Source organism: Triticum aestivum, chromosome 3B, assembly GCF_018294505.1.
Source record: "Triticum aestivum cultivar Chinese Spring chromosome 3B, IWGSC CS RefSeq v2.1, whole genome shotgun sequence".
NCBI lineage: Eukaryota > Viridiplantae > Streptophyta > Magnoliopsida > Poales > Poaceae > Triticum > Triticum aestivum.
Window position 1 is genome coordinate 766,142,311 of NC_057801.1, and position 22,839 is coordinate 766,165,149.

General features: G+C 42.7%; 1 protein-coding gene across 2 annotated transcripts; it reads right to left on the minus strand.

The window, feature by feature from the left end:
- Positions 1–927: 927 nt before the first annotated feature.
- Positions 928–2,637, minus strand: LOC123072293 (uncharacterized). Of its 2 annotated transcripts, none has more exons than XM_044495856.1 (2): positions 2,499–2,637; positions 928–2,408 (listed from the first exon to the last, which is right to left on the minus strand). In XM_044495856.1, the coding sequence occupies exon 2, from the start codon at positions 2,372–2,374 to the stop codon at positions 1,163–1,165; it is 1,212 nt and encodes a 403-aa protein (XP_044351791.1). In that variant the 5' UTR covers positions 2,375–2,408; positions 2,499–2,637; the 3' UTR covers positions 928–1,162. The 2 variants fall into 2 exon arrangements, with proteins under 2 accessions (XP_044351791.1, XP_044351792.1); XM_044495857.1 differs by having other exon boundaries at positions 928–2,404; positions 2,499–2,627.
- Positions 2,638–22,839: the final 20,202 nt, after the last annotated feature.

A 22,839-nucleotide genomic window follows, 5' to 3' on the forward strand; every position in this document is an offset into this window, starting at 1 on the left:
ATACATAGATAGTATATACTGAGCTTCTTGTGTGTTGTTAATGTGTTCCTTGAAGAAAGTCACCCAAACTTCAAGGTCTTTTTGCTACATCTTCTTTTGCGGCCAAGTTTTTCCTGTCCTTGCATTATTGCGTAAGCACAAACCAGCCATCAATTCATATCAAGCAACACAAACACCGGGATGGCTTAAATCTAAAATCTACTATGGCACTAGACATAATTATATATAACCGATGACTCACACGAGTAAGAGTGAAGTTGCAACAGCAAATTGCCAATATTCAAATTGCATGATTAAAGTCGGTCCAATTAGGCCAATGCGTATATATATATAACCTGATGTCTGAATACCCGTTCGAATCTAAATATAACTGCAAAAAACGGATAGCAGGAAAAATATAATCTACGTACTCTCATCTAGTATCCAGGAGTATTTAGTACATATGAGCTTGATATTACTCCACCCCTGCATAACCAAGCAATATCCCTATACTGAACCAACATTATTTTATAGTATGATTCAATCAGAACGCCTTTATCCTCAGAACAGGATACTTACAATTTATGTGAACATAGAGTATCTGCCCAGAGAAAATATGTAAAATATCTGAATCTACAGAATCCCTCTAGAAGAAGCAACCACAAGTTGTCAGAAATTTGTATATGAACAGCACATCTTAACATCAATGTTAAGCTGCAATGAGATATGAGAAATCCAACAAGGAACAAAACCTACGGAGAACAACCAGGTATGATAACTGTTCAACAGTTCAATTGCAGAGCCAGATTCAGAAAGGCGGAAAAAAACTGAGCCTACATTCATACTGAAATATTAACAAAACTATACTGGAAACAACAGAGAGACACATGCATTCAACGATTCAGTTGCAGGGCTGAATTTAGAAATGGAAAAAAAGTTGAACCGAAATTTGCTAGCATCAGACTGCATTACTAAGTGAACAATGGAAGAACAAGTGCAAATAGACAGAAGATAGCATCAGGCAAAACAGATGGAGCATTGGGTTCATATCAGGTCCTAATTAAACCCACAAACAGTAGTTCCACATAACCTAAGAGTCAAGTTTGTTTCTTAGCAAGGTACTAGAAAGAAAGGCAAACCATTTCATAGCCAAAAGTTAGTTGGCGCCCTGCTGTAGCGGCAGTTAAGAATCCCGGGCATTGATGCTGTAGCTGGAGAGAAGTTGGATGATGGTGAAAGGGCGGTGGGCGGCGAGGATGAACAACTCGTGCAGCTTCACGAAATCTACAGCGCCAGCTGAGATCCTCTCGTCTTTCTCGTCCTTGAGATTGTACATGCAGATGTACGCAGACGAACCCAGGCGCTCAACGTAGTAGACACAGTTGGACTCAACAGATGGAAACTTATCGGTGTCAACAGCCAGGCACCTGTGATGACCGATGAAGATGGCATGGCTGCCGATGCTCTCCACAGGCACAATGCTACCGATGTCCATCTTGAAAACCTTGACGCATGGCTGCAGCTTGATGACGATCAGCACTTCTCCACCGAATTCCACGATGAAAAACCGGGTGTGGTCGTTTGCGTGTCCGGCCATAGGAAGATCCTCGGCATAAAACATTGATGGATGGACATGAAGTGACTGTATCAAATCGAAGATCTCGAATATAACAGAAACCCCGTGCCTGAATCCCTGCGCAGCGCCACCACCGTCGGCGTAGACACCGCCTCTGACTGCCTTCAATGAGATATGACAATCAATGGGCAACTGCACCTCCTTTTCTTGGAAACTTTCCATGTCAGGAGTGGCCGAGTAACTTTTGGAAGGAGAGTTGCAGAGCAAGTTGAGCGTGAGCGTGGGCCAAGAGCTGCGACCGAAGACGACAGTGGCGGCGGCGACCTTCTTGGTGGGTACAGGTGCCGCGAACCGGATCAGGACGACGGTGAGAGGATTGAAGACGCAGGCGGCTCGAGAAGGGTACCTGTCCGCCAGGACGAAGAAGCCGCCGGGAGTGGCGGCGAGGACGTGGTAGCGGCGGAGCAGCGGGATCCTCTTGCGGAGGAAGCGCCCCGTGGCGGCATTCAGCAGCAGCAGGTCGTCGCCGTCGTCCAGGATGACCCACCGGCGCGGGCGAAAGCGGGGGTCGAAGGGGTCGCTCCTGGGGTCGTCGGTGGCGGCGCGCCAGCCGGAGCAGACGGCGCGGAAGTCCATGTAGCAGTCGAGGTCGTTGGCGGCGAGGAGGGAGTCGGCGACGCGGCGGACGAGATCGGGCGGAAGGTCCGACCAGCCTGCGGCGGGAAGGAGCGGCGAGGTTTGGAGACGAGCCGGATCCGCATCCTTCCTTCTGGCAGGAGGGAGAACGGGCGCCGGGGCTTCAGCAGCGGGGGCCGCCATTGCCGCGCGCTTGAGCTCCTGAACTGAACCCTAACTAATCATGGATAGTACAAATTCGTCGGTGAGCAGCGTGAATGCGTAATGGAAACAACGGAATCGACCGAGTAGAGGAGGGATTGCTTACCAGATCAGCAGAAGAACACAAGCAGAGTGGATAAATTTGGAGAATTGAGGAACCGAAGAAGGGGAGAGACGGAGGAAAAGGGGAACAAGGATCGCCAGTGCCGAGTAGGTAGAGTATAGTGTGGACTGGACTGTGAACCATGCCCAATCTCCTTCAAAAAGGAAAAGGAAAAACATAACTTACCATTTTAATTCCCAATGCCATTACTTGATTTATTTATTTCAAAAAACACGGTGAAAGCCTTTTTGCCTCTGATGGATCGGCTGGCGCTATTGTCTTGCTGTATAATATCGGACTGGCGGTTTTTCGGCGAAATGAACTCCAAGCTCACGACGGCTATCGTCGATGAGGAAATTGAAACATCGCTGTTACGAATGGTGAAATGGGGCCAACCAAGGATCCCAGGTCAGATGGGCTCCCGGCGTTGTTCTATCAGCGTCACTGCTCGCTTGTAAAACATGAGGTCTGCGGGGCAGTTCGTGATTTCTTGAATGGGGCAGCAACTCCGACATCTTTTGAATGCTGCTGTGATTGTGATGATCCCAAACACCGGAGGAGCTGATGTTACAATTGATACCGATCGATCTTTGCAATGTTTTTCAAGTCTGCAACCAAGGTGGCCAACAGGTTGAAGATGATTCTTCCGGTGCTCATCTCGGAGAAACAAAGTGCTTTCGTCCCCGAAAGGCTCATAATGGACAATGTGTTGGTTGCATATGAGTCTCTACATGTTATACGTAAGAGGAAGAGAAAGAAACATTTATATGCGGTGAAGCTTAATATGATGAAGGCTTACGATAGGCTGGAGTAGGTCTTCCTTGAGTATATGATGTACAAGATGGGTTTTGCGCCTATGTGGATTTACATGATCATGAGATGCGTCACTATAGAAAGTTTTTCACTTAAACTTAATGGGGGGTTTCTCTAGGTGCTTTCTCCCTTCTAGGGGGCTTCAACAGGGCGACCCGCTCTCCCTTTATCTATTCCTCTTTTGTGTGGAAGGGCTCTCTGCACTGTTAAGGAAAGCACGACACTAGTAGAAAAACACCTATTAGTTCCGGTTCGTAAGGGCCTTTAGTCCCGGTTCATGAACCGGGACTAATGGGTCATTACTAATACCTCCCCCCTTTAGTCCCGGTTCTAACACGAACCGGGACAGATGGTCCTCCACGTGGCCGGTGCGCCGAGCCCAGGCAGGGGGGCCTTTGGTCCCGGTTGGTGGCACCAACCAGGACCAAAAGACATCCACGCGTCAGCATTCCAGTTGCTGGGGGTTTTGTTTTTTTTTGAAGGGGGGGGGTTTGGGGGTTTTGGGGGTTAATTTAGGTGTTTCATATATTGTGTTAGCTAGCTAATTAATAGAAAGAAGTGTCCTCTCTTATGTCCGTGCTTGGTCGACGCTACGTACTATATACATATAGCCCTCGACACGCTAGCTAGTAAGAAAATGAAGGGAACCATTGAGTACAGAAGTTCGTCATGCATACCGAGAGAAATGATCGATCGACCTCTCCTTCTCCGAGAGATTGATCGAACAACAAGTTTTCGTATCATGTACGTCCGACGCTACTGGCTACATACATGTACAATATATAAGATCTCTCAATTACAGTCCCCTAGCATTTGAAATCAACTTCCACATGGTATTCTTCGGCTTTATTGATGACGTGGTCAAGAAAGAATCCCGCCAATTCCTCTTGAATTGCTTTCATGCGATCTAGTTCTAGGAGTTCATTCCGCATCTGCCACGTCTAATTTGAAGAAGGGGGTTAATTAATACATATATATGAATGAAACTCAACAGAAATGATGGTGTAATAAAATAAAATTGTGAATATTATTGCTTACGCACTTCATATTGTCTTTGAGAGTAGCCCCGCTTGTTTTCAAAGTCGCGGTGTGGATGAACTCGCACACGTAGTATCCATAGAAATCATTCCCTTGTTCCTGCCACAAGCACTTTACGAGAAATAGAGGTCAGTCAAACTGATAATGAAGCATTATAAATGGCATTGATGAAAGTATAGCTATAGAATCAACGGGAGATGCGCACAACTAGCTAGCTAGTAGTACTTACTTTCGGGTATGTATATCGCAGCTCCTTCGGCAGTCCCGGAGCTTCTGCGGTGAACTGTTTCCAAACCCTGCAAGACAAAGAAAATAATTATTATTACTTGAGATATCAGGAAATGAACAAAAAGTTGCCGATATGGTGCGATAATGATCAATTGAACTTACTTGCTGAGCATTTCAGTCATGTCCACATAGATTTTGGGATCTTTCCGTCTCGAGTCTAAGACGGTTACTAGTCCACGCTCAAGCTTAATCTCCAGAAGAATATAGTGATACCTGCGCACGCATGCATAACTCATCAATTACATTACTATAACCTCGCTCGAGTAATAAGGGAAACTGAATATGCAAACGACAGTAACACTCACTTGTCGTTGTAAGGAAAGAGTATGGTATCTTTGTTTTGATTTTTGATCAACAATTATAGCAAGTTGTCCTCGGCCTCTTTGACGTGCTTTTCAACCAGAAATACATCTATCATATTTGTGTTAGTGAACCCAATATCATAAATTTCTTGTTTTTTGCACTCGACGATCTTCAATCTGCATAATATATTGAGGATAATTAATTATAAATACATGCAATGAAAGAGCCGAGCTATATATAGAGACTTAATGACAGAAATAGTACTTACATGCAGTAGCAAAAGACCGTTAATTTATCGAGGGCCTTTTGATTGAAGAACTCGAAGAACTCCTCAAATGGAACAGGCAACAGATCATTTCCAACGAGGTCGTGCTCCTCTTTAATTCTCAGATACAAAGTATTCGTCCCCCCAGACTCTCTGCAGGTTTTCATGTACCAAGCATGGAATCTTCGCATCATCGTTGTTAGAGATTTTTCATCTTTGACGAGAGGCTTCCCGTACTTGTATCTGTGTTCTTCCACCTCCATGAAATCAGGAAGTGCATCGTCAGGCAGGTAATCTTGTAGATTGCCATAACCGCCCACCATCCCCGGAACATTAGCGACGATGTTGCCGCTAGACACATTGAGCGGGGGGCACGATTGGTTTGCTTGTTCGCCGAGCTGGTCAATTTTTTTCGCAGATGCTCGTTCTTTTGCTCTTTGATGTCTGACAGTACTTCCCGACCGCTCCGCTTGGAGATATGTCTGTTCAGTAATGCACTCATAGTTGGTTCTCGGCGGAGACTTTGCCGGTTTCCTCAGGGCATCGAGAGTGCGCTTTGCTTTCACCGGATCTACCTTCTCCTCCGGAGGTGGATGTCTCTTCGTCTCGGGAGTGCTCCATAGTTTCTGCAAATATTTACAACATGTCAATTATTAGTCAAACATGGTACAGATGGATATATATATATATATATATATATATATATATATATATATATATTAGTGGTAAACGTAGAACTAGCTAGCTAATCACAATAAGGAATCATGTTAGTGGCCTCGACTCTGCTTCTCTAGGGTTTGGGGTCACCTCGACACAACACTTCAAGGGTTTGGGGTGGCCTCGACGACAACGCTCTTTTAACTTGGTAAATTTGGGTGGCCTCGAGAGAGTTAATTTGTCGGGTAGGGGCGCGACGGGAGGGGGTAGGAGACCAACATCGTTTTCTCTCTAGGGTTTGGGTGTCCTCGAGAGTTTTGGTCGAGCGAGAGGGCCGAGGGGGGTGCTGCCGTTGTATAAGTTATCACGGTCGAGAGGGGGTATATATATCGACCGCCCCTCATGTCGAAGTTATCTCGAGGGGGTTATATCGACAACGACGCGACATACATATACATGGGAAAATAATGTTATCGGGGAGGGGGTATCGGTACCCCCCCCCCCTCGTGTTGAAGTTTCTTCTTTCTCCTCTATTCATTTCTTCTTCTTCTACTCTTCTTTTTCTTCTTCCCCCTCGAGAAAGGAAAATAAGGAAAAGGAAGAAAAGAGGAAGAAGGAAGAAGAAAAAGAAGAAGAAGAAAAAAGAGGAGAAGAAGAAAGGAATAGAGGAGAAGAAGAAAAATAGAGAATAGAGGAGAAGAAAAATAGAGAATAGAGGAGAAGAAGAAAAATAGAAATTTCTATTTTTATTTTTCTTCTTCTCCTCTATTCCTTTCTTCTTCTCCTCTTCTTTTTCTTCTTTTTTCCTCTTCTTATTTATTTCTCCTCTTCTTCCTCTCCTCTTCTTCTCCTTTCTTCCTCTTCTTATTTTCCTTTTTCCTCTCATTCTTTTAGTATTGCTTGTTTTAAAAAAAATGTTCAAATAGAAAATTTCGAAAAAAACAAAGGTTTTGCCTAATGCATTGTTCATATGAATATACAAACATTTGCATATTCTACAATAATTAATATCACCAAAAAAATCTATGAACAGAAAAAAAAAACCTAACTTTTCTAAAAATCTATCTTTTGCATATATGAAAACATTAATACGCATATGAACAAAAAATACATATATGAACAAAAACATGCTCTGAACAATTTTTTTATACATTTTGAACATCTACATACACATAGCCACATACATACACATATACATTATATATATATGAACAAAAAAACTAAACTAATAAAAATGAAAAAGCAGAGCCTTATATATAGCCACATACATACACATATACATTGAACAAAAAAATTAAAGTAGTAAAAATGAAAAAAAAAACAGAGCCGGTGTGGCGCGGCGGCGGCTAGATGACGATGGCGACGGTGGGGGCGGCGAGGGCGCCGGCGCACGGGGGCGGGACGGTGCAGGGGCTCGGGGCGGCGCGCGGGGGCAGGATGGGGCGCGGGCTCGGGGAGGCCGGCGACGAGGACGGCGCGGGCTCGGGGAGGCCGACGACGAGGACGGCGCGGGCTCGGGGAGGCGACGGCCTTGGCGGCGGCGGCGGCGGCGACGGCGAGGTGGAGCAGCCTGGCGGCGTCGAGGAGGGTCGGCGTCGTCGGGGGCAACTGGCGATGAGATTCTGAATTTTTGCAAAGTGTTTGCTTATATAGCAAAGCCATTGGTCCCGGTTCGTGAAACCAACCGGGACTAATGCACCCTTTAGTCCCGGTTGGTGCCACCAACCGGGACCAAAGGCCTCTTTTTCGGCAGCCCAAAGGGCGGGAAGCGGCGACCTTTGGTACCGGTTGGTACCACCAACCGGGACCCCCCCCCCTTAGTCCCGGTTGGTGCCACCAATAGGGACCAAAGGCCCCTGTGCTGCCCGCATCGGGGCCAAAGTTTAGTCCCACCTCGCTAGTTGAGAGGGGCGCATAGTGGTTTATAAGCCCCACTGCCGCCCCCCTCTCGAGGTCCTCTCCACCGCAGGCTTTCGGGCCTACTTGCTATTGCTTTGCCTGATGGGCCTTCTGGGCCTACTGCAGGCCTGAATCGTGGCCCATAGTAGGGTTCCATGTCGTATTCAGGCCGTGGGGGGCCAGTAGGAGGCATTTTTTTTGTTTTTTTGTTTTCTTTACTTATTGTTGCTATTTTTATTTTATTTTCCAGTTTCTTTGTTTTGTTTTCTGCATTATTTATTTTCTTTTGTTTTTTCTTTATTTTTTAATTCTTTTTGCTTTTAGTTTTAGGAAAATTATAAACTTTCTGTTAGTGCCATTAGTTTTCAAATTTGAAAACATATTTTTTGTTTTTTGTTTTCTTTCTTGCTTTATTTATTTTATTTTGTTTCTACTTACAACAAAATACTTATCGTTGCTATTTTTAATTATTACGAGGGCCGAACCATAAGACATTAAAGCATTTCAAATGAACTCTGAAAAAGTTGAAATTTGGCATGGTATCATAAATTGACCCACATAGCATGTGCATGTACAAAACGGACAATGGTATCATACTCGTCAGTTACAAAGTTGGCATGGTATCATCATAATAGTTGCGGGAGAAAGTCTTCACTTTTTCTTCGCTTGTGTCATTTGCTTATTGCGCCGTAACCATGGATAATCTTCATCGTTTATCAGGATGCTGGGGTCAGCCTTGACTTTGAAGGGAGGAATTTCATGAAACCTTTTATAATCTTCAGACATGTCTGTCTTGCCCTCCACTCCCACGATGTCCATTTTTCCTGAAATAAGTATGTGACGCTTTGGCTCATCGTATGATGTATTCGCTTCCTTATCTTTTCTCTTTCTCGGTCTGGTAGACATGTCCTTCACATAGATAACATGTGCCACATCATTGGCTAGGATGAACGATTCGTCAGTGTACCCAAGATTTTTCAGATCCACTGTTGTCATTTCGTACTGTGGGTCTACCTGTACCCCGCCTCCTGACAGATTGACCCATTTGCACTTAAACAAAGGGACCTTAAAATCATGTCCGTAGTCAAGTTCCCATATGTCCACTATGTAACCATAATATGTGTCCTTTCCCCTCTCGATTGTTGCATCAAAGCGGACACCGCTGTTTTGGTTGGTGCTCTTTTGATCTTGGTCAATCATGTAAAATGTATTCCCATTTATCTCGTATCCTTTCCAAATCAATACAGTCAAAGATGGTCCCGTGGACAACAAGTACAGCGCATCACAAATAGTGTTGTCACCTCTGATACGTGCTTCCAACCAACTGCTGAAAGTCCTGATGTGTTAACATGTAATCCAGTCGTCGCACTGCTCCGTGCGTTTGGAGCACAGACTGTTCTTGTGTTCATCGACATATGGGGTCACCAAGGTAGAGTTCTGTAGAACTGTGTAGTGTGCTTGAGACCAAAAATATCCGTCCCTGCATATTATTGAGTCCCTTCCAAGCGTGCCTTTTCCAGTCAGTCTCCCCTCATACCGCGATTTAGGGAGACCTATCTTCTTAAGGCCAGGAATGAAGTCAACACAAAACCCGATGACATCCTCTGTTTGATGGCCCATGGAGATGCTTCCTTCTGGCCTAGCGCGGTTATGGACATATTTCTTTAGGACTCCCATGAACCTCTCAAAGGGGTACATATTGTGTAGAAATACGGGGCCCAGAATGACAATCTCGTCAACTAGATGAACTAGGATGTGCGTCATGATATTGAAGAAGGATGGTGGGAACACCAGCTCGAAACTGACAAGACATTGCACCACATCACTCCTTAGCCTTGGTATGATTTCTGGATCGATCACCTTCTGAGAGATTGCATTGAGGAATGCACATAGCTTCACAATGGCTAGTTAGACCTTTTTTGGTAGAAGCCCCCTCAATGCAACCGAAAGCAGTTGTGTCATAATCACGTGGCAGTCATGAGACTTTAGGTTCTGAAACTCTTTCTCTGCCATATTTATTATTCCTTTTATATTGGACGAGAAGCCATTCGGGACCTTCATAATAAGCAGGCATTCAAAGAAGATTTCCTTCTCTTCTTTGGTAAGAGCATAGCTGGCAGGACCTTCATACTGCTTTGGAGGCATGTTGTCTTTTTCGTGCAAACGTTGCAGGTCCTCCCGTGCCTCAGTTGTACCTTTTGTCTTCCCATACACGCCCAAGAAGCCTATCAGGTTCACGCAAAGGTTCTTCGTCACGTGCATCACGTCGATCGAAGAGTGGACCTCTAGGTCTTTCCAGTAGGGTAGGTCCCAAAATATAGATTTCTTCTTCCACATGGGTGCGTGTCCCCCAGCGTCACTCGGAACAGCTAGTCCGTCGGGACCCTTTCCAAAGATTACGTGTAAATCATTGACCATAGCAAGTACGTGATCACCGGTACGCATGGCGGGCTTCCGGTGATCTGCCTCGCCTTTGAAATGCTTGCCTTTCTTTCGACATTGATGGTTGGTCGGAAGAAATCAACGATGGCCCAGGTACACATTCTTCCTGCAGCTTGCCGGGTATATACTATCGGTGTCAAGTAAACAGTGCATACATGCGTGGTATCCCTTGTTTGTCTGTCCTGAAAGGTTACTGAGAGCGAGCCAATCGTTGATGGTCACGAACAGCAACGCCTTTAGGTTAAATTCCTCCTGTTTGTGCTCATCTCACGTACGTACACCATTTCCATTCCACAGCTGTAAAATTTCTTCAACTAATGGTCTTAGGTACACATCAATGTCGTTGTCAGGTTGCTTAGGGCCTTGGATGAGAACTGGCATCATAATGAACTTCCGCTTCATGCACATCCAAGGAGGAAGGTTATACATACATAGAGTCATGGGCCAGGTGCTGTGATTGCTGCTCTGCTCCCCGAAAGGATTAATGCCATCCACGCTTAAAGCAAACCATACGTTCCTTGGCTCACTTGCAAACTCATCCCAGTACTTTCTCTCGATTTTTCTCCACTGCGACTCGTCAGCGGGTGCTCTCAACTTCCCGTCTTTCTTACGGTCCTCACTGTGCCATCGCATCAACTTGGCATGCTCTCCGTTTCTGAACAAACGTTTCAACCGTGGTATTATAGGAGCATATCACATCACCTTCGCAGGAACCCTCTTCCTGGGGGGCTCACCGTCAACATCACCAGGGTCATCTTGTCTGATCTTATACCGTAATGCACCGCATACCGGGCATGCGTTCAGATCCTTGTACGCACCGCGGTAGAGGATGCAATCATTAGGGCATGCATGTATCTTCTGCACTAGAGGGCATATGACCTTCTTTGCTGCGTATGTACTGTCGGGCAATTCATTATCCTTTGGAAGCTTCTTCTTCAATATTTTCAGTAGCTTCTCAAATCCTTTGTCAGGCACAACATTCTCTGCCTTCCATTGCAGCAATTCCAGTACGGTACCGAGCTTTGTGTTGCCATCTTCGCAATTGGGGTACAACCCTTTTTTGTGGTCCTCTAACATGCGATCGAACTTCAGCTTCTCCTTTTGACTTTCGCATTGCGTCCTTGCATCGACAATGACCCGACGGAGATCATCATCATCGGGCACATCGTCTGGTTCCTCTTGATCTTCAGCAGCTTCGCCCGTTGCAGCATCATCGTGCACATCGTCTGGTTCCTCTTAATGTTCAATAGCATCACCGTATTCAGGGGGCACATAGTTGTCATCGTACTCTTCTTCGCCGTCTTCCATCATAACCCCTATTTCTCCGTGCCTCATCCAAACATTATAGTGTGGCATGAAACCCTTGTAAAGTAGGTGTGTGTGGAGGATTTTCCGGCCAGAGTAAGACTTCGTATTCCCACATATAGGGCATGGACAACACATAAAACCATTCTGCTTGTTTGCCTCAGCCACTTTGAGAAAATCATGCACGCCCTTAATGTACTCGGAGGTGTGTCTTGAACCGTACGTCCATTGCCGGTTCATCTGCGTGCATTATATATAATTAAGTGTGTCAAAAATCATTACAGAACATCATCAATAGATAATTAAGTGACCAAATTAATAGAAGTTCATCATCACATTAAAACCAAAGTACATACATAGTTCTCATCTAACAACATAAAGCTCTGCAGAGCATCTAAATAAATTAAACCATACACTGAAACTATGTAAAACATTTCAATGCAAAAACAAATGCGATCATAATCGCAACCAATGTAACAACTGATCCAACGGCATAATGATACCAAGCCTCGGTATGAATGGCATATTTTCTAATCTTTCTAATCTTCAAGCGCATTGCATCCATCTTGATCTTGTGATCATCGACGACATCCGCAACATGCAACTCCAATATCATCTTCTCCTCCTCAATTTTTCTAATTTTTTCCTTCAACAAATTGTTTTCTTCTTCAACTAAATTTAACCTCTCGACAATAGGGTCGGTTGAAATTTCCGGTTCAACAACCTCCTAGATAAATAAAATCTATGTCACGTTGGTCGGCATAATTGTCATAAACAATAAATGAACCAATAGTTATGAAAAGATAATATATACCACATCCGAATCATAGACAGGACGAGGGCCGACGGGGGCGGATACCAAAACCATCGCACTATATAAGATGCAATAATAAAAGTAAGAAAATTATACAAGTATCTATATAAGCATACAAGTAAGAATTTTTTTTCCTTTCAGAAAGAAGATAAGAACAAGAGGCTCACCACGGTGGTGCCGGCGACGAGATCGGCGCGGGTGATCGACGGCGGTGAAGACGGGGACGGGACGTGATGGACCGCTAAACCTAGACAAATATTGAGGAAAATGGAGCTTGGAGGTCGAGCTTGGAGAGGAGAAAGCTTAAGTAGTGTGGCTCGGGCATTCCATCGAACACCTCGTGTGCATAAGAGGTGAGCTAGAGCACCACAAAGCTCTCCCCTCGCCGGCCAGAAAAACAGAGCAGTGGGAGTGCTCTGCTCGCGGGCGAGGGTATATATAGGCAACTAATTGGTCCCGGTTCGTGGCTCGAACCGGGACTAAAGGGCAGCCTTTGGTCCCGGTTCAAGACACCAACCGGGACCAATGGGGGTGGGCCAGGAGCAAGGCCCATTGGTCCCGGTTCGTCCCACCAACCGGGACCAATAGGTCCAGTCGAACCGGGACCAATGGCCCACGTGGCCCGGCCGGCCCCCGTGGCTCACGAACCGGGTCCAATGCCCCCATTGGTCCCGGTTCTGGATTGAACCGGGACTAATGGGCTGGCCCGGCCTGAACCATTGCCCCCTTTTCTACTAGTGTGAGTAGATAACCAAATCAAGGGTGTGTCTTTCGGGGGCACTGGCCCCCATATAACACACTTGCTTTTCGCCGGTGATAGTATTGTTTTTCTGGAAGGAACCAAGGACGGCATGAGAGCCCTCAGGGATATTCTGGTGAGGTATGAAGAAGCATCGGGGCAAAGAGTTAACTTGCAGAAGTCCTCCATTTTCTTTGGCAAGGGTTGTTCAGAGAAAATAAGGTGCTGCTGAAACAATTGGTGGGATTTGAGTCTGAGGCTCTCAGTGAAAGATATTTGGGGTCTTCCAACACATGCTGCGAACGATGTTCCCCATGTAGTCCATTTGATTTTTTTTATCCCTCTACTATTCATGTAAAATTGCTAACATTATATTTCTTGTAATCGAATTAACAACTAGCAATTATAAATACTAGTTGTGTTGTTGAATCTAACTAAAACAGATTCGATTTTGCTAGGGCACGGTGACGGGAATATATTCTCTTGACGCCTTTAATTCTTTTAGTCTCGTCACGTGATGTGAGACAAAAAAATTCTACAATGTTGACTAAGAAGGTGGTGGTCTAGGGGTGGGGATAGGAGGGCAACGACACCGGAGAAGAACTAGCACCTCTCGGACATGGACATCATGTGATGCGAGACAAAACATTCCTACTATGTTGAGTAAGAAGATGGTGGGCTAGGGGAGGGGATAGGACGACAATGACACCGAAAAAGAACTAGCACCTCTCGGACATGGACATCATGTGATGCGAGACAAAATATTAATACTATGTTGAGTAAGAAGATGGTGGGCTAGGGGGGAGGATAGGATGGCAACGATACCGGAGAAGAACAAGCAGCCCTCGGACATGGACATTTTGCCCAGCCAAAAATAAACAGCCCATATAGAGCAAAACGAGCACAGAGATTGCTGAGTGATTAAAAAAGCATGTTTAATTTGGTACGACGTCAGGTGACCTCAGCTGACTGAGACGCGACCCCTTCTTCTATTCTTCCTCTTACATTTGTAGCTCTCCCTTCCCCGACTCCTTCATTTTATCTGCTCTATTTCTCACTCACGTGTGAACCTTGCAAAGAATGAATGTACCGGTTCATCCTAATCCAAGATAGCTACGGGGGTGCATTTGGATAGGAAAAAAAGGAGAATTTAATGAATAAAATTAAAGGCTACATCAGTGGCTCAAAGTTAACAGCAGGAAGGGACCCAATCACCTAGGTCCCATAACTGTTGGAAATATGAGCAATTTACCAAATGATTTTATTAACAGAAATACTAGTTAAAGTACGACTAGTATAGCAGTGATAAAACAAGTCATGCGATTTGATAAAGAGAAGGTAAACAACGTCTTCATATATGAACTGTAACTAAACACATCTAAAGCAGAAAGTATAGCAAGTTGCATATATGAAATAGAGCCTAACATATGTAGGGCAAACACTAGAACAAGGAACTGTAGCAGGGCCTCTAATAGAAAGAGGAAAAATACGTACATGATAGCAGCAGAAGAAGAGCTGGACTTGGGGTCGGTATCCTCGCCAGCCATGTCGTCGAGGAGGTTGTCGATGTCGGGGAAGAAGTCGTCGTCGGGGAAGTAGTCGTCGGAGTCCGGAGCGCGCGTGGATGTCCTTCTTGTTCTCATCCTCATTGATACGTCTCCAACGTATCTATAATTTTTTATTGTTCCATGCTATTATATTACCCCTTTTGGATGTTTATGGGCTTTATTTTACACATTTATATCATTTTTGGGACTAACCTACTAACCGAAGGCCCAGCCCATATTGCTGTTCTTTTGCCTATTTCAGTATTTTGAAGAAAAAGAATATCAAACGGAGTCCAAACGGAATGAAACCTTCGGGAGCGTGATTTTTGGAATGAACGTGATCCAGAGGACTTGGAGTGCAAGTCAAGAAGTTGCCGAGGCTCCCACGAGATAGGAGGGCGCCCCCCCCCCTATAGGGCGCGCCCCCTGTCTCGTGGGCCCCTCGGGCGTCCACCGACGTATTTCTTCCTCCTATATAAGCCTACATACCCCGAAAACATCCAGGGGCAGACGAAACACAATTTCTACCACTGTAACCTTATGTATCCGCGAGATCTCATCTTGGAGCCTTCATCGGCACTCTGCCGGAGGGGGAATCGACCATGGAGGGCTTCTACATCAACATCCTTGCCCCTCCGATGAGTTGTGAGTAGTTTACCACAGACCTATGGGTCCATAGTTATTTGCTATATGGCTTCTTCTCTCTTTTTGGATCTCAATACAATGTTCTCCCCCTCGCTTGCGGAGATCTATTTGATGTAAACTCTTTTTGCGGTGTGTTTGTCGAGATCCGATGAATTGTGGGTTTATGATCAAGTTTATCTATAAATAATATTTGAATCTTCTCTGAATTCTTTTATGTATGATTGAGTTATCTTTGCAAGTCTCTTCGAATTATCAGTTTGGTTTGGCCTACTAGATTGATCTTTCTTGCCATGGGAAAAGTGCTTAGCTTTGGGTTCAATCTTGCGGTGTCCTTACCTAGTGACAGAAAGGGTTGCAAGGCATGTATTGTATTGTTGCCATCGAGGATAACAAGATGGGGTTTATATCATATTTCTTGAGTTTATCCCTCTACATCATGTCATCTTGCTTAATGCATTACTCTATTCTTATGAACTTAATACTCTAGATGCAGGCAGGAGTTGGTCGATTTGTGGAGTAATAGTAGTAGATGCAGGCAGGAGTCGGTCTACTTGTTGCGGACGTGATGCCTATATACATGATCACGCCTAGATAATCTCATAATTATTCGCTTTTCTATCAATTGCTTGACGGTAATTTGCTCACCCACCGTAATACTTATGCTATCTTGAGAGAAGCCACTAGTGAAACCTATGGCCCCCGAGTCTATATCTTATCATATTTGCTTCCAATCTACTTTTATTTGCATCTTTACTTTTTGCATCTATATTATAAAATACCAAAAATATATTTATCTTATCTTACTATCTTTATTAGATCTCACTTTTGCAAGTGGCCGTGAAGGGATTGACAACCCCTTAATTGCGTTGGTTGCGAGTTCTCAGTTTGTTTGTGTAGGTGCGTGGGACTTTTGAGGAGCCTCCTACTGGATTGATACCTTGGTTCTCAAAAACTGAGGGAAATACTTATGCTACTATTGCTGCATCACCCTGTACTCTTCGAGGAAAACCAATGCAAGCTCAAGATGTAGCAAGAAGGATTTCTGGCGCCGTTGCCGGGGAGGTCTTCGCTCAAGTCAAGACATACCAAGTACCCGTCACAAACCCATCTCTCTCGCATTTACATTATTTGCCATTTGCCTCTCCTTTTCATCTCCCCCACTTCACCCTTGCCGTTTTGTTCGCCCTCTCTTTCCCAATCTCCTCCTCTCTTTTTCGCTCGCCTTTTTTCTGTTTCCTTGTGTGTTGGATTACTTGTTGCCATGGTGCAAGATAATACCAAATTGTGTGATTTCTCGAATACCAATAATAATGATTTCCTTAGTACTCCGATTGCTCCTCTCAATGATGTTGAGTCTTGTGAAATCAATACTGCTTTGCTGTATCTTGTTATGAAAGATCAATTTGCTGGACTTCCTAGTGAAGATGCCGCTACTCGTCTAAACAACTTTGTTGATTTGTGTGATATGCAAAAGAAGAAAGATACGGATAACAATATTGTCAAATTGAAATTATTTCCGGTTTCACTTAGAGATCGTGCTAAAGTTTGGTTTTCGTCTTTACCTAAAAATAGTATTGATTCTTGGAACAAGTGCAAAGATGCTTTTATCTCTAAGTATTTTCCTCCCGCTAAGATTATCACTCTTAGGAACGATATTATGAATTTTAAACAACTTGATCATGAGCATGTTGCCCAATCTTGGGAAAGAATGAAATTGATGCTTCGCAATTGCCCTACTCATGGTTTGAATTTATGGATGATCATACAAAAATTTTATGCCGGTTTGAACTTTGCTTCTAGAAATCTCTTAGATTCGGCCACGAGAGGCACGTTTATGGAAATCACGTTAGGAGATGCTACAAAACTTCTTGATAATATTATGGCTAATTATTCTCAATGGCACACCGAAAGATCTTCTAGTAAAAAAGTGCATGCTATAGAAGAAATTAATGTTTTGAGTGGAAAGATGGATGAACTTATGAAATTGTTTGCTACTAAAAATACTCCTCTTGATCCCAATGATATGCCTTTGTCTTCTTTGATTGAGAATAATAATGAATCTATGGATGTGAATTTTGTTGGTAGGAATAGTTTTGGAAACAATGCTTATAGAGGAAACTTTAATGCTAGACCATTCCCTAGTAATTCCTCTAATAATTATGGAAATTCCTACAATAATTCTTACGGTAATTTTAATAAGATGCCCTTTGATTTTGAGAATAGTGTGAAAGAATTTATGATTTCTCAAAAGAATTTTAATGCTTTGCTTGAAGAAAAATTGCTCAAAGTTGATGATTTGGCTAGGAACGTTGATAGACTTTCGCTTATGTTGATTCTCTTAAACTTAGATCTTATCCTCCTAAGCATGATATCAATGAGTCTCTCAAAGTAATGAGAATTTCCATTGACGAGTGCAAGGAAAGAACCGCTAGATTGCGTGCAAAGAAAGATAGCTTTATAAAAGCGTGTTCTTCTAGTTTCCATGAAAATAATGATGAGGATCTTAAAGTTATTGATGCGTCCCCTATTAGATCTATGTTTTGAAATATGAATTTTGATAATTATGGGACTGATGATGAGTCAACTTTACCTAGAAGGCGTCCCAAAAATTCGGAGTTTTTAGATCTTGATGCTAAATTTGGTAAAAGTGGGATTGGAGAGGTCACAACTTTAAATAGCATTGAACCCACTATCTCGGATTTCAAGGATTTTGATTATGATAATTGTTCTTTAGAAGGTTGTATTTCCTTGTTGCAATCCGTTGTTAATTCTCCTCATGCTTATAGTCAAAATAAAGCTTTTACCAAACATATTGTTGATGCCTTGATGCAATCTTATGATGAAAAACTTAATTTGGAAGTTTCTATACCTAGAAAACTTAATGATGAGTGGGAACCTACTATAAAGATTAGAATTAAAGATCATGAGTGTTTTGCTTTGTGTGATTTGGGTGCTAGTGTTTCCACGATTTTGAAAACTTTATGTGATATTCTAGGTTTCCATGATCTTAATGATTGCTCTTTAAATTTGCACCTTGCGGATTCAACCATTAAAAAGCCAATGGGAAGGATCAATGATGTTCTCATTGTTGCAAATAGAAATTTGGTGCCCGTGGATTATATCGTTCTTGATATAGATTGCAATCTTTCTTGCCCTATTATTCTTGGTAGACCCTTCCTTAGAACGATTGGCGCAATTATTGATATGAAGAAAGGAAATATTAGATTCCAATTTCCATTAAAGAAAGGCACGGAGTACTTTTCAAGAAAGAAAGTCAAATTACCTTATGAATCTATCATGCGGGCTACTTATGAATTTAGTGCCAAAGATGGCACTAGTTAGATCTATCTTTGCTTTTATGCCTAGCTAGGGGCGTTAAACGATAGCGCTAGTTGGGAGGCAACCCAATTTTTCTTTATGTTTTTTGTTTTTGATCCTGTTTAGTAATAAATCTTGCTTTTACCTTATGTTTAGATGTGTTTTTATCTTTTAGTTAGTGTTTGTGCCAAGTAGAACCTATAGGATAACCTATGATGTTAGTTGATTTGATTCTGCTGAAAAACAGAAACTTTGCACGCACGAATATAATTTTTTTAAATCACAGGAATGTGCTTTTGCGTTGATTCTTTTTGATGCTGATAAATAAACAAATTGTACAGGACTTCCTATTTTTCTAGGATTTTTAGAGTTCCAGAAGTTTGCGTTAGTTACAGATTGCTACAGACTGCTCTGTTTTTGACAAATTCTGTTTTTCATGTGTTGTTTGCTTATTTTGATGCATCTATGGCTAGTAAAATAGTTTATAAACCATAGAGAAGTTGGAATACAGTAGGTTTAACACCAAAATAAATAAAGAATGGGTTCATTGCAGTACCTTATGTGGTGGTTTTGTTTTCTTTCACTAACGGAGCTTATGAGATTTCCTATTGAGTTTTGTGTTGTGAAGTTTTCAAGTTTTGCGTAAAGCTTTTATGGACTATGGAATAAAGGGTGGCAAGAGCCTAAGCTTGGGGATGCCCATGACACCCCAAGATATTCAAGGATAGCCAAAAGCCTAAGCTTGGGGATGCCCCGGGAAGGCATCCCCTCTTTCGTCATCGTTCATTGGTAACTTTACTTGGAGCTATATTTTTATTCGCCACATGATATGTGTTTTGCTTGGAGCGTCGTGTATTATATTAGCCTTTTCTTTTTAGTTTACCACAATCATCCTTGCTATACACACCTTTTGGGAGAAGCCTATTTGATTAGAATTTGCTAGAATACTCTATGTGCTTCACTTATATCTTTTGAGCTTGATAGTTTTTGCTCTAGTGCTTCACTTATATCTTTTAGAGCGCGGTGGTGTCCTAATTTTGAAGAAATTTCTAGTCTCCCATGCTTCACTTATATCTTTTTGAGAGTCTTTTAGAACATAATGGTATTTTCTATGGTTATAAAATTGGTCCTAGAATGGTAGGCATCCAAGTTGGGTATAATAAAAACTATCATAGGAAGTGAATTGGATGCTATGATCAATTTGATACTTGATAATTGTTTTGAGATATGGAGGTAGTGATATTAAAGTCATGCTAATTGGGTGATTATGAATTTAAAGAATGCTTGTGTTGAAGTTAGCAAGTCCCGTAGCATGCACGTATGGTTAAAGTTGTGTAACAAATTTGAAACATGAAGTGTACCTGGCTTGTGCATCCTTATGAGTGGCGGTCGGGGATGAGAGATGGTCTTTTCCTACCAATCTATCCCCCTAGGAGCATGCGCGTAGTACTTGATTTTTGATGACTTCTAAGTTTTTGCAATAAGTATATGAGTTCTTTTGACTAATGTTGAGTCCATGGATTATACGCACTTTTACCTTTCCGCCATTGCTAGCCTCTTCGGTACCGTGCATTGCCCTTTCTCACCTTGAGAGTTGGTGCAAACTTCGCCGGTGCATCCAAACCCCGTGATACGATACACTCTATCACACATAACCTCCCTATATCTTCCTCAAAACAGCCACCATACCTACCTATCATGGCATTTCCATAGCCATTCCGAGATATATTGCCATGCAACTTTCCACCGTTCCGTTTATCATCATCATGACGTACTTTACTTTTGTCATATTGCCATTGCATGATCATGTAGTTGACATCGTATTTGTGGCAAAGCCACAATGCATTATTTTCCATACATGTCACTCTTGATTCATTGCACCATCCCGGTACACCGCCGGAGGCATTCATATAGAGTCATATCTTCTTCTTGTTTCGAGTTGTAATTCATATGTTGTAATCAATAGAAGTGTGATGATCATCATTATTAGAGCATTGCCCAAAAAGAAAAAAAGAGGAAAGGCCGAAAGAAAAAAAGAAAGGCCCAAAAAAATAAAAAGAAAATAAATAAAAAGGGCAATGCTACTATCTCTTTTTCCACACTTGTGCTTCAAAGTAGCACCTTGTTCTTCATGTAGTGAGTCTCATATATTGTGTTTCAAAGTAGCCCCATGTTTTTCATATAGTGAGTCTCATAAGTTGTCTTTTTCATACTAGTGGGAATTTTTTATTATAGAACTTGGCTTGTATATTCTTACGATGGGCTTCCTCAAATGCCCTAGGTCTTCGTGAGCAAGCAAGTTGGATGCACACCCACTAGTTTTCTTTTGTTGAGCATTCGTTTATAGCTCTAGTGCATCCGTTGCATGGCAATCCCTACTCCTCATGTTGACATCAATTTATGGGCATCTCCATAGCCTGTTGATTATCCTCGTCAATGTGAGACTTTCTCCTTTTTTGTCTTCTCCACACAATCCCCATCATCATATTCTATTCCACCCATAGTGCTATATCCATGGCTCACGCTCATGTATTGCGTGAAGGTTGAAAAAGTTTGACATTATTTAAGTATGAAACAATTGCTTGGCTTGTCATCGGGGGTATAGAAGTTGGGAACATCTTTGTGTGACGAAAATGAAGCATAGCCTAACTATATGATTTTGTAGGGATGAACTTTCTTTTGCCATGTTATTTTGAGAAGACATGATTACTTTGATTAGTATGCTCGAAATGTTACTATTTCTTTTATCAATATGAACTTTTATTTTGAATCATTTGGATCTGAACATTCATGCCACAATAAAGAAAATTGCATTATGAATTATGCTAGGTAGCATTCCACATCAAAAATTCTCTTTTTATCATTTACCTACTCGAGGACGAGCAGGAATTAAGCTTCGTGATGCTTGATACGTCTCCAACGTATCTATAATTTTTGATTGTTCCATGCTATTATATTACCCCTTTTGGATGTTTATGGGCTTTATTTTACACATTCATATCCCCTTTTGGATGTTTATGGGCTTTATTTTACACATTTATATCATTTTTGGGACTAACCTACTAATCGGAGGGCCGGCCCATATTGTTGTTCTTTTGCCTATTTCAGTATTTCGAAGAAAAGGAATATCAAACGGAGTCCAAACGGAATGAAACCTTCGGGAGCGTGATTTTTGGAAGGAACGTGATCCAGAGGACTTGGAGTGCAAGTCAAGAAGCTACCGAGGCTCCCACAAGATAGGAGGGCGCCCCCCTATAAGGCGTGCCCCCCTGTCTCGTGGGCCCCTCGGGCGTCCACCGACGTACTTCTTCCTCCTATATAAGCCTACGTACCCCGAAAACATCCAGGGGGCAGACGAAACACAATTTCTACCACCGTAATCTTCTGTATCCGCGAGATCTCATCTTGGAGCCTTCGTCGGCACTCTGCCGGAGGGGAAATCGACCATGGAGGGCTTCTACATCAACATCCTTGCCCCTCCGATGAGTTGTGAGTAGTTTACCACAGACCTACGGGTCCATAGTTATTAGCTAGATGGCTTCTTCTCTCTTTTTGGATCTCAATACAATGTTCTCCCCCTCTCTTGTGGAGATCTATTTGATGTAAACTCTTTTTGCGGTGTGTTTGTCGAGATCCGATGAATTGTGGGTTTATGATCAAGTTTATCTATGAATAATATTTGAATCTTCTCTATATTCTTTTATGTATGATTGAGTTATCTTTGCAAGTCTCTACGAATTATCAGTTTGGTTTGGCCTACTAGATTGATCTTTCTTGCCATGGGAGAAGTGCTTAGCTTTGGGTTCAATCTTGCGGTGTCCTTACCTAGTGACAAATAGGGTTGCAAGGCACGTACTGTATTGTTGCCATCGAGGATAACAAGATGGGGTTTATATCATATTGCTTGAGTTTATCCCTCTACATCATGTCATCTTGCTTAATGCGTTACTCTGTTCTTATGAACTTAATACTCTAGATGCAGGCAGGAGTCGGTCGATGTGTGGAGTAATAGTAGTAGATGCAGGCAGGAGTCGGTCTACTTGTTCCGGACGTGATGCCTATATACATGATCATGCCTAAATAATCTCATAATTATTCGCTTTTCTATCAATTGCTCGACAGTAATTTGTTCACCCCCACCGTAATACTTATGCTATCTTGAGAGAAGCCACTAGTGAAACCTATGGCCCCCGGGTCTATATCTTATCATATTTGCTTCCAATCTACTTTTATTTGCATCTTTACTTTTTACATCTATATAATAAAATACC